General features: G+C 38.0%; 1 protein-coding gene across 1 annotated transcript; it reads right to left on the bottom strand.

Annotated features, from left to right (window-relative positions):
• Positions 1 to 1,194: 1,194 nt before the first annotated feature.
• On the bottom strand, positions 1,195 to 5,149 carry LOC119031960 (proline-rich receptor-like protein kinase PERK9). The gene is made up of 4 exons (XM_037120813.1): positions 5,000 to 5,149; positions 4,165 to 4,291; positions 2,318 to 2,659; positions 1,195 to 1,923 (listed from the first exon to the last, which is right to left on the bottom strand). Exons 2-4 carry the CDS (start codon positions 4,208 to 4,210, stop codon positions 1,880 to 1,882), a joined length of 432 nt encoding a protein of 143 aa, XP_036976708.1. The 5' UTR covers positions 4,211 to 4,291; positions 5,000 to 5,149; the 3' UTR covers positions 1,195 to 1,879.
• Between the last annotated feature and the right edge of the window lie 8,252 nt (positions 5,150 to 13,401).

Here is a 13,401-nt window from a genome sequence, read left to right as displayed (position 1 = left end):
CACCTTTCTAGCTTCGAAAAGTGTTCTGGGGACCTTGTTTTCCTCTGAGAACAGCTTGTTTACCCAGTTATTGAAAAGATAAACATTTCATGAGTTTGTATGGTATATTTCATCTAGGGCTGCAGCCTTTTTACTGTATTCTGGGTCTAACATGGTCTGAAAATTGACAGTTACAGTATGCATTTCCATGGTATTGAATTCTACCCATATAAGTGTTATTAAAATATGAATATTTCAATTTTATATCAAGTTTTATGTCTGGCAGAGTATCATATTTTATACAATTATAATGCAGTGTTTGACAAAAATATCACATCATAAAAATATCATACCAACTCATTAAGTGCAACCCTAATTCCAACAGCACCATATATTTTCTCCACGGAGATGAGATTTATTAACAACACATTTTGGCCACATATAAGACCGACAGGTCATCAGTGGAGCCGTCTCAATCCATGTCATAATTACCAGTATGATATTATGCAGTTCACTGGCAGGCATCGGACATTTTGCTGCATTTCCTCAGGATCTCCATACTGCAAATAAGCAGTGGCTGAGGCCTAAAGCGCTACATCTGGAGTCCCATAAACAGTTAGAAAGCAATCAGGCTTTAATCATTATCGTTTTCTCTGCAGCCATTATACCTCGCCAGGAGGAGAAGTGGTGATTATATACTGTACAGCAGAGGACAATGCAGTGTAAATTGGTTAGCATTAATTATCATTAAGTGGAGCTGCTGGTATCAGATTGCACTTAAGTCCCGACCCATTTACAGCAAAATGATGTTACTTTGTGTTGTGTTTTGATAATTTACCACATTATTAGTTGCCCTACGTTTTAGACAGTCTTTACCTGGGTAACTGATTACTGAGTCATGAGGTGAACCTCAAAGCGTTTCGGTGGCTTTGTATTTAAGATTATTTTCACAAAGAACTACTGTCATTGTCAAGAATGAACTTTGGTTTATTGTGCTGAGCCACCATCTCATTGTATGCTGCAACCACTAATTGAAGTCTTTCATCGTGTTTCGTTTCTGGTGACTTGTGCATTTATTAGACTGTAACCTCGCTACCCTCATAAAGTGAACAAACAGTAAGCCTACATGGAAGTACTTATGTTATCAAGATTCGGACTTTACCCAGGCAGCTTTTGGTAAATTATGAAGATGTAATAACATGTCAAGGAAGTCAATTACGAGAAAAGGAGAGGAACAGTTATTTATTGAATGTACAGAGTGATTTCAAACTCCTTTCCACTCAGTGAATACACAGTTAAGTTAAACATGAAAATATAATGTAATTTACAATCAACTAAAATCATTCAAATCAAAGACATTTTTTCTTGCACACATGCGCGCGCGCACACACACACACACACACACACACACACACACACACACACACACACACACACACACACACACCCATAGCCTTCCATCATAAAAAATAAAGTAAATGAAAGCAATTTATTACAAAATTGTCATTGTTAACTGAATCTGTCCTCTATAATAAAAACCAAAAGACCAAAAATATCGGATGTGAAGGATTATTTTTCAAAACCAAACACTTCTGGCAAATACATTCAATCCATTTTACAAAGTGTTTCTGTCTATTTCAAAATAAAAGTACTAAAAGATGAAAATTTAAAAAAAAAAAAAAAAAAATCTTGTATCATAAGAGAGTGATTATTTATTTACCCACAGCCAGACAAACAATTACTTTTACGTCTTCCTCTTGGCCCATAACATCATTATCATATCATACATATTGTTTTATTCTGATATGAGCCTCTCAGACAGTATGTTAGGATTTCTTCGTTGTCCAGTTAACAGAGTCAGTACTTTGGATAAATGTTTGTGCTTACAATCCACTGCCATTTATATCTTCCCAAATTTCTTCAGCATAACAAAGACACCACCACCTGAAAAAAGACAAAGGCTTTTTAATGTTTATCATCTTAAGGAGGTTGAGTTACTTCGAGGCATAATTTAATCCTGCTTGTGTATATATATATATCTATCTATCTATCTATATATATATATATATATATATATATATATATATATATATATATATATATATATATATATATATATATATATATATATAGAGAGAGAGAGAGAGAGAGAGATAGATAGATAGATAGCTACTATCTATGAATATACAAGACTAGTTTTTCCTTGTTTTGTTTTTTCTCAATTACTGTGCATGTCTTGATAGACTGATGTCAAACCTCCAGTCAAAATTAATGGAAAACGGGATGAGATGTTATTTATGAGGCAATTACGTATTGGGTGTGCTTGTATTGTACTCACCAACACCAGCCACCCCGGCAATAGAGCCAATGGCAATGCCAGCGATCGCACCATCTGACAGCCCTGGATCATCAGCACTCACAGTGGGGTCGACTGGGGGCTTTTGCGTGCCGGTTACATTGGTGGTAGGGGTGGGTTCTGTCTGACTGGTGTTCGCTGAGGGAGGCGTTGCTTCTGTCTGTGTGGGCTTCTCTGATGGATTTGTGTTCGCTGAGGGAGGCGTTGCTTCTGTCTGTGTGGGCTTCTCTGATGAATTTGTGTTCGCTGATGGAGTTGTCGCTTGAGGTGTCTCAGACGGTTTGGTCGCTGTAGTCGTGGGGTCTTGTGCTACACACAGGGCTACTGTGTTGGTAAAAGCAAAAAAAAAAAAAACATGATTGAAAATATGTACAAATTAAAAATGTATGGTAAACTTTCACAATATTTGGCTCTAGATTCCACAAATGCAGCTAGCAGCAAAGCACATGTACTGATTATATCTCAGTAGTTATTTGGCAAAAGCTCACCACTGATTTTTAGTGCTACCTCAAAGTCATTTTGTTTGCTGTGATTTCAGTGTTGGGGACACGTCTTATATTTCATCATCATCAAGTATTCAGTTTTTACTGAGAATTTTAGTGATTGACCCAAACTTTGGTCCAAGCTCCGTTTAAAAAGCTATGACGGGGAGGAGGACAAGCCCTCTAAACAAACACCATCGACATTTATGACTCTGAAACTATGACGTCCGTTTAACAACCCTCATCTTCTGTCATCAGAAATGTTCTAGACTACGACTGTTCAACCGTCATCTTTGCTATAAACGAAAGTAAGCTATGCATTAGTTGAGGCTTAAAGAATATTGCTAAATGTGCTGTGTGTCACATGTGTTCATGACATTCCTCTGAGTATTCATTAAGTTATGTGCCAACACCATGAAATCCATTCCTCCCCTGTCACATGAATAATAATCAGGCCATCAGCTGAACCTTAAACTAATGGTTGAGCTCTGCAAAGTACAACGTTCAAAGTGTTTTAATGGTCTCAGAGAGAAATCGGTTCAATGCCAGAATCACACAAAAGGAAGTAATTCAGTACCTAGGAACAAGTGATCAATGACCACTTTTGACAAAGGAAGCTACGTATCTCTATCTTTTCTAGTCGCCTGTTTGTTATATTAGAGGTGTGTGAGGACAGTCAGACTTCTCCTTGATATCTTTCTTTGATGAAGCTGCCGAGCCTGTTTTAGCTGGTCCGAGGTACACGTGTCCAATTGTCCTCGACCCAACCTCCACGCATTTACTCTTCATGTCCGCCTCACAGTTTATTGCACATGTCTTGCGACACTTGAGGGCAACCTTACTGGAAGCGACGAAAGGCATCACTATCACCTTCAGCTGACACTGAGGGATGGTTTTGTGTTTAGAGATCACAATAATCTAAATCGTGCTCCTATAACATACCAGGGTTTGGTCATCTAAACTCACTGGTGTAACTTCTACAGTTAGAGGCACTGTTATAAAAAAAATGTTATTCAGTACAACTTTCTGAAACTGGGTGACCTGTTGTAAGAAATGTTTAATCATTTAATCGCTAGCTTTGTATCGATAAGAACAGCTTTTGGGTCGACAGGTTTGGAAAAATCTCTATGACTGGCTGGTCTGTTTGCCAACTAACTGTCAAATCTGGGCCAAATCCATAACAATTCAAATTCTTTATTCAAATATTTAACACAATAGAAATTTTAGGAGATGAGATAAATTAAGACCGACTTGATGCTATATTTAGTTGCAACTTCTTAGCTCTTTGAAGGAAACCCTCAATAAAAAGTATTCTAGAGTTGACAGTGAGCGTTGATTCCTATTTACCTAGGCCCAGAAGGACAAGAATCACCAGACTCAGACTCTGCTTCATTGTGGAAGAGTGAAATTTCAGCGTCACAAAAACAGGGTCCTGGTTTCCCGAAAGATGCTCTTTGGTTTGGAGGCTTCTTGGCTGGAAAACATGAAAGCACAGACATACAGACTGAATTCGTTTCCGGGCCAAGCCCACATGCGATGTGTACTTTTCAATATCTGCGACATTCGACCTTGTCAAACTTTCCAGGGTCAGAAACAGGGAATGTATTTTTAGCCTGAAAACCACATTAATTATATCAACTACTGTCAAAAACAAACAAAAAAACAAACAAAAAAAAAAACGGGTGGAATTATAAAAGTCACTTTGTCAATCCTTTCATCTGCTGACAGAGTTTACAATCCCTTTTATGGCTGACCCAAATCTGCTTTTACAAGAAACGCACAGCAGCCCACATAGGGATGAAGACAGATGATGTGGGTGGATAATATTTTAAGAAAATGAATCTTATCGTAAAAAAAAAAAATGTTTTGTTGTTTTACAATCCTGCACTTTTGACCTCCATAATTCCTGACAGATAGAAGATACCAAATATATATAAATGAATAACACAATAGTAAACATAAAGCAGAGAAGTATAAAACTTTCATATTTTTGTGATTACAGCTTACAACCCTTGGACTAACTCGAAAATCTGTCGTGATTTCACATAATAAGATTTTCACCTAACATGATTAATCGAAATGTCACACAGATGTTTGAGTTTTGCACGAGAGATGTACCTTCGCAGAGTTTTGATCTTCTCTAACAGATCTAGGACTTCATGAGTAAAGCTGAGTTACTTACCCGAGATGCTGACCAGTGATGATGCTCTTCTTTTTCCCGTCAGAATAAATAATATCCTCAGACACCAGCTTTTATGCTCCCGTTATCACCACCCAATCGTCCCTAGCCCTCCCATTTATTTTATGGTTGTGTGTTGCTGCTGTAATACATCACCACTGACAACCGGGAAGACGACGCATGTGTTGATGTAATAGGTTTATAACAGTTCACCTCAGGGCTACTTTGGGTTTTATATGGCACATTCATACATATCATTGCCCTCTAACTTCTACAAACAAGTGTGGGTGGACAAAGAACTTCTTTAAATTCAACTGCGTGGAGAACAATAATCAATACATGATGAAAAGTCTGTCAAGGGTCTTTTTCGTCTTGGTGACAGCCTCACGAGAAAAATAACATCATTGCTCACATGCTGTTTCTTTATTACATCAGGTTTACCTGACAAATACCTGTTGCTGTCGTATTATTCTAAACTATTTCTCTCGGACGCCAAAGCAGAAGTATGGTGATAAAAGTTCTCAGTCACTCAGGTCATTGTTATTCAAAGTGCTATATTGCAGGCAACTGAAACAAGTCCAGATATAGCATGCAAAAAAAAGCAGAAGTAGCATGATGTATATGTAAACAGTTTTTAAACAGTACAAAGGTGGATGGCTGGGTAAGTGGAGTGTTCTTCACCTGCTGTTTCCTATCGACAAGTTACTTTTAACAATGACTACAATCTTTTCCCATCTTGGATGGAACCAAACATTTACCGTAATGGAAACAGTCTGACAATTCATTTCAGCAGCTTTGGAAGGCATCGAAAATGTCCTGATTATCAGGGTGCCAAATCGGCAGATGTGGCAAAAGTACACACATCCTCTCCTCATGTAGAAGTACAGTTACTCGTGTAAACCAAAACAAAAAAAGACGCTGATGAAAGTACTGATTCAACTTCTTTACTCAAGTAAAAGTAAGAAAGTACAGGCTCAGAAATGTACTCAGAGTATAAAAGTAAAAAATATACCTTCTGAAGGACTTTTTTACTGGCAATTTCTGTTGAAAGTGAACTAAACCTCACGTCAGTTAGCTAAAATTTAAAGACTATTAAACTTAAATGTAGAATCAGAAGGGTTTGTCCCAGTTTTTCCTATATGCACCACAAAGAGGAATGATCGCTGAGGCTCATTCCCAGGATGTCATATAGCCACATCTTGGGTTGATAAAGCATCCTGAGCAGCAACTAAGTAAGAAAATCCAGGAAGAGGGCGGCATGGTCATTAACACTCCCCATCCCAGTCTCCCTCTCCGTCTGATCCTTTTATGTTCTTTCGTTTTGCTACCTCTGCTGTAAGGTTCATATTGGTCATTTTGGAGGCCACGGCAAATTATCGATTTTATTGTTTAGTTTTTAAAAGTCTGGCCCCCCATCAAGTTGCCCTTCAAAAGTGACCTCACCGATAAGTTGTTTGGGCTACATTTGTGCCAGGATTGCTAGAAAGCTGTACGACGATGCACCCCACACCAGGCCTTGGGTTATAGAAACACTTACAGAGTAAATTGCTCTCTTCTTGCAGTTGTTTCCTTCAGCTTGTCCTTGAGTCAGAGGCACTAGCCAGCCAGCACACGTACCAGGAGCAGTAAAGATCGATCCGATAGGCAACACAGGTCTGCGTGAACGTCCCTCAGTTTGCTCTGTTTGGTGAGCGGTGCGGCAGACTGTGGCTGAAAACACACTGTCACCATAGCACAGTCATTTACATGGAAACGGTGTGGAAGAGTCATAGCTGCCAATATTTCCCAGTGACCAACACAACTGTCCCCTGATGGTCAGTTTCCAAGACACTGTTGATGGGAATGTGTTGACCGTATTTGTAAAGCATAGCCCATAATATGTGTGTGTACATGTAATTTCCATACCAGTATATGTGGTGGAACCCACACAGGTGGTGCATGATGTGCCGTTGGCCACATGATATGGACACCAAACAGAAGGAGCAGAGATGTACAGTGTTTTGCCATATGCGCCGAGTGAGTGAGTTACAATACAATACAATTTTGGGCCATTTAGAAAGGATGTTCCATTTTTGGTCTACGCTGAAATAGGGGTGGCTGACTGACATAGACCTATCAGCAAAAAAGGGGACATTCACCAGCGTCAGTGGCTGATGTTAAAATGTTAAGCTGTCTGTTTCTTATTGTTTTACACTTACATTCATTTATGTTGTGCATTTTTTTTTTTTTGTTGGGCTAGGTATTAAAATCTCCCCTTATTTAGTTGTACAGCAGTATAAAAGGGATTTTGACTGATTTATTTTTCCAAAAGGTACTACTTCATGAGAAAGAAGGTAATATTAAAGGGTGTTTTTTAAATCATTGACTCAATGGCCATTCACAGATAAGTGTACTAAAGGGCAGGGTTAGATGGCATTAAAACGCTTTAGCTATTCTATGATAAAGATGGTTTCTTTGTTTCCTTGACCAAAAAGAGAGAATAAATAACAAAAACAAGACTTGTAAAACATTGGTGTTGGAATTGGTTATCCGCCAAATTCTCATTTTAAACATCAGTGCATTCCTATCATTCAGCTCGCTGAGTTAGGTGAGAGGACTGATACACTCTTATGTCTCTATTCTAAATTTGAACCTACCGGAAGCAGTCGGTTAGCTTAGCTTAGCTCGAAGGTGACAAACAGAAGGAAATACTTTGTCCAAACATAACAACATCTGACTCAAGCTAACTTAGTAATGTGTCAAGCAGGGAAGGTACTGCTTTAGATTGAAATTCATTCAAACATTCAACAAGTTGATAGAAAATCTAAAACACTAAGTACGCAAAAAAGGAACAAATCAAACATAGCTTAAACAAGGTGAAAAAACACCATCAAACCATTGAGTCTTGTAGAGACTATCAGTAGAATTTTTCTTTTCTTTCTTTTTTTTTTCTTTTTTTCTTTTTTTAGCAAGTGAGATTCACAGCTGTGTAACTGTTTAAGATAAATCATTTTTAATACACAAATATTCTCTGGGTGGATACTTTTTAAGTGAGTGAATCATGTCCGTTTTATTCCATCAAGTTTACAATCAGTTTTATACAACTGATACAACCTGATAAGGAATCAATGGGATCTGTGTGTGATAAGAACATGAACGATAATCTGTGTGTACTTCGTAACGTCACCAAGTAGAAGCATGTGTGGATAAAAAACAAATGTCTGAGCAGTTGACTTTTTGGGACATCTCGATAAAAAAAAAAAAAAAATGTAATAAATAGAAGGTTGCTGGTTCAAAGCTCCTCTTAGCTGCATGTCAAAGTGTCCTTGAGCAAGATACCGAATCCCAAATTGCTCCTGATGAGCAGCTGGCACCTTGCATGACAACTTCTGCCATCAGCGTGAATGTGTGTGTGAATGAGTGAATCTGAACTTTTTTAGCTCATAGTCGACTTTAACTTGGTTATTGTGAGGTAATCAGTTTTCTGACTTTTGAAAAGTAAAGTCAACATTTACAGTGTATGGTGTTTGCTCTGAACCTGACTAGCAGGTCTATACATACACAGGATGTGCTCTTATAGACTGTTATGAAAATAGTGGGTTCAGCTTGCTTGATATTTGTTCTCAGACACACCGCTCTAAATAACGATGAATACCTACCAAAGATGGAGCCTGCGGAGAGTAAAAGTAGTAGCACAGCAACAGAACTACAGTCACATTTTGTCTTATTGTGTTACACATGTAGTTCAGCTCTCCTTGGACAAGTTCAAAAAATGCCCAATACCAACAGGAGCAGAGGAGCTGTTTACCAGCTGTTTCTGACCCTTATGACCTTAAATACTTGCTGAAAGTTTAACAATGATAACAATAACAGCAATATTACTTTTCTATTAGTATTAATATGGTGTTTGTCTAGATTACCTAACATAACGGTGAATGTGTGTGTGTGTGTGTGTGTGTGTGTGTGTGTGTGTGTGTGATAAAACTGATAACACCAGATTTTCGCTGGTTTATTAATGGTTATGGTGCAGTGTTGGGTTTTATGTTGGTTGGGTTACACTTTGCCCAAGAGTACAGAATCCACCGAGCACAGAGTGTGCAGATAAGTAGTACCGGATGCCAGTTTGGTAAAATGGCTAACTAGCTGATCTGATAAAATGTCAAATAGTAATTATAAATATACGTGACGACAGTTCAGAGGTGTATGTCGGCTGAGGTGGATAAAGTGTCCTGCCTACTGCAAAGGTCAAACAGGACACATACTGGCATACTTTTGTGTTATAAACCTATAAAAGTATGGAGAGCTTGCTGTGACAAGGTGTGTGTAAAATAATCAAAGTGATATTGTGGGTGATATAAAGAAACTGGAGCACTGGTTTACATAAAACAATGCCAGAATTCGTTTTTTTTATTTTTTTATTCTACGTTTCTTTACTTTCTAGATTAATGGCTGCCTATGATCAAACTACACATAATACAAACGACTGCGTTCGAATGACAGCGTGGTGGCAGCCAGAGAGCTTAACGCAAGAACACTTACGTCCTTCTTTCAATCAGCCAAAGTTTTTGAGAAGGTCAGTGAAACTTATCTTGAGCAGCTGCACTTCTCCCTACATTTCCTAAGAATATGAAACTCAACCCCACTGCGATCTAGCTCACGATGGCAATGAGGAAGCAATGGATATTCAGGTAGCAATGTCCATGCACTATCATATAAATACTGTTATCAGTGAGTCATGGAAAATTCCAGCACTTCAAACCAAAGAATTGGAGACTGAATGTCATAAAATGAAACTTCAGACATCAACGCTGACTGTCTGAAGACTTTCAGTTTTTAACTGAATAATATGATAAAGTAATGGTTAGATGCAGCATATAAAAAGACTTCATAAGTGGACAACAGCTATGGGATGTAACTTAGTAAATCTACTACTGAAGTATTGTTCTTAAGTACAATTTGACAAACATTTTAAAATGATTGATTCTTAAACGTAATACTGTTTTTTAAGGAAAATGGACTGTCTATTCTGCACCTTTCTACAAGCTCTGTAGATGTCCTATTTTTGAAACATAATTTGTAGAGATAGGAATGTTGTCAGTATTACCCAAATGTCCTTAACAACTCTGTAGGAACACACCCCACAGAGGCTGAAAGCCTGCCAACTCCTCTCCAGTTAGTTAGAACTGAAGAAGCCTCTTGGAGGAGAAGTGAAATATCTTCAAGGTACTGAAACAAGTCCAGTTGCCTACAAGAAGCACCTAGATTTACCATGACCTGGCTGACTGAGAAGCTTCATCAACATCTTATCAATAACATTGATTCCAATATCAGAAACATGCTGAATAATGGATCAGATTATCAATCAAACATGTAACTGTATGTATGAATGTACTTTTATTTTTACTCTCTATACTTAACAGTTTGTAAGAGAGTCGATATTTGAGTCTCATGCCCAACTCATCAAACACTGAAACTTTGACGAGTTGGAAATTCTTACAACCTGGACTTTTAAGTACATTCGTTACCAGAAAATGACTACTGAATACTGAAGTACTGTCAAATGGGACACTAACCCTGACACTTCAAGAATTTAGCTACTAGTACTATTCATATGGGTGGTGCTCACTTATAGAGAATTCACATAATATCTTTACTTTTATTTAAGTATATTTTTAAGTACTTTTCTCAACAATGATGTTTGCAGGGTGCAAGTTTTCCCCCATCCCCAAATGGAGACAAACACATTATTACATCTATAAGAGGTGTCAATGAAAAAAATGACAACATATTTAATTTTGATCTTTACTGTTCTTACAATTTTGCATATTTCTAAATACATTTGAATTAAATCAAATCGGCAGACACTAAATTATGCACACTTGTACCCTAGTGCACTGTTGCAGGAGGCCTTACCAATCACTCTGGAAGAAATAAGAAAATATTAATGAAACTATAAAACTAACGGGCAGAGCATCTGAATGTGATAAACAGTAAAGCACAAGGTTCAGGGTAATGTGGCGGTGTGGTGCAGTAATGGCACTTGGTCTTTGTCTTTAGTAACATTTATATGTATGCTTTTGCTTATTTGACAGGGTTGACCCTGTCATTTCATCCATATTCCCTGAGGAGGAGCCACAGATAACCATATTGTTAAGAAAATAAACAAAAACACAGTTACGCGACAATGCATATTCACTATACAGCAGGATTCCAAAACATTTAAACACTGACAGAAAAAAAAATTGCATATCTATTTCAAGAGCCAGGTGCGTAGGAGAGGTACCAGTTGACCAGAAATTGTAAGGAAGTTATCTAACATCCAAAAATAGATTTATAATGGTGTTGCTGTGTCAAACCGACAGGCGAATAAAACTCAAAATGGCGCAATAATTTTTGCAAGTAAGGCAGTGTAAGGCAACTTGCTTACAACTTTTGGTCTATGAAATTTGCTCTGAAAGATTTCTTATGGGTACATGAGAGTTGGTTTATTTATTTATGTAGTTGCAGCGCTCTATTAAATCACTGGGTGCTGAGTTCCAAAATGTTGTCGCTCTAAGTGTGATTTGCCAAACTAGTTTATCTAAACACTTCTTCAGCCCCACAATGGAGACAAAAATGATAATTAGATCTTTAAGAGGGGCCCCACGATAGTGGAGCTTCAGTCTTTCACTCTTTTAGTTCTGTATTGTCCTTTGATTTTTGCATATTTCTAAATACATTTGAATTCAGTCAAATTACTATGCATTGCAATCCTGGAGGCAAGTAGTATTCCAAGTGAGAAGTACCAGTTGTTTTCTGGAGTTCTTGTGTGCATCGTAAAACCTCGGAAGTGTGCACCCACTTGTAGTGATCCAAGATAAGAAACAGCTGAGTTCTCATGGAGACCTCTGAATATAGTGACTGCAATAGGTGGGATAGCCTGGGTGTGAATGGTTGTTAAGTTGTCTGGGGAGAGAACTCATTACAGCATTGTAGGTGGCCACCGTTCCAGTCTGACATAGATGGATTCCGTAACTCCTATTTCAAACCATCTGTCTTCTCTGGCCAAGATGTTTACATCGTTGTCCTCAAAGGAAAGATTCTGTGTTGTTCCATTTGTGAATGGAGAGGCAGCATTGGCTGCATTGAAGAACGTGCTGTTCACTTAGAAAGATTGCTGTCTTCTCATCAGCAAGCCAAGCATGAACTCTAACACCGAGGCTAAGAGATTAATTGAGAGTGAGAATGACCCACGGAAGGTAATGATAACAGGTGTGAGGGCTGAGCTATCAAAGACTGAGGACTAATCAAAGGTTAAGGCAAAGAAATATGTTTTAAGTCAAAGAGGATTTATTTTCCAAACTCACACAGTCACCTTTTTTTGTAGAAAAAACAAAATCAATCTATAGTTGTCCTCCTGTTGTCTATAGGGGCGGCTGTGGTTCTGAGGTGGAGCTAGCGTCATGTTATTGGAAGGTCACTAGTTTGATTCCTCTGGTCTGCATGCCAAAGTGTCTTTGGGCAAGATACTGAACCCCAAACTGCTCCTGATGTGCTGATCAGCACCGTGCATGGCAGCCACCACCTCAGTATATGAATGAATTTATGAATAACTGTAAGTCGCTTTGAACAAAAGACTCTGATAGATGGCCAAAAAGAAAATGTAAATTATACATTTAAAAATAAAATGAAAAAAAAAAAGAATAAAATGAAAAAAATCTGTATCAGATATAATGTAGTAAACTATGGTGAATATGATAATATACTATGGGATATGAGATATAGGGAAAGGTAATGACATAAAATAACTTAATATAACATTTCTCTTAGGACGAAAGCCTCAAATATCTTTATAATTGCCATTGCAAATACAATGTCAGTAATAGTAATAGGTCTAATATACACTACAGTGTATGTCATAGATTTGCATGTAAAATATCACAATGACAAAATAAACAAAACAAACCTGTGGCTTGAATCACACAGTTTACAATCTAACATTCAGAGCATTATTATGTAGTATATTAGTGTAACCAAGGTGTCCTGTCACAGTAACAATAGGCTATGGAAGCTTTTTTGTATCACAGTGCATCTTGATGCCGGACACTCCTTATTCTGGCGGCATCAGACATTACCTAACAAAGCCAGCGAGCCGGGATCAATTGACTTAGAAAGGAGCGTTTACTTGACAGCTGATAGCACCATCTGATGGCTGATAGCCTCAGTTTAGCATGGATGAACTGCAGATACAGAGGCGTTGATTCAAGTGGCGTACTCTTCAGCTGTATGGCACAATTTAAGCCTTTTTAAGCTCTCTGTTTTGACACTAACAAGCACTTATAAAGCAAGCTAAGACGAGAAGGTGATATTGGACATGGCTCTAGATAACTGATAATGTAGGTCTGTGTCTGTTCAATGTGGAAGCAAGTAACAACATGCCGACTCTT

The sequence above is a fragment of the Acanthopagrus latus genome, chromosome 13 (genome assembly GCF_904848185.1).
Source record: "Acanthopagrus latus isolate v.2019 chromosome 13, fAcaLat1.1, whole genome shotgun sequence".
NCBI classification, from domain to species: domain Eukaryota; kingdom Metazoa; phylum Chordata; class Actinopteri; order Spariformes; family Sparidae; genus Acanthopagrus; species Acanthopagrus latus.
The sequence above is the reverse complement of the archived record's forward strand: the minus strand, read 5'-3'. Positions and strand labels throughout refer to the sequence as shown.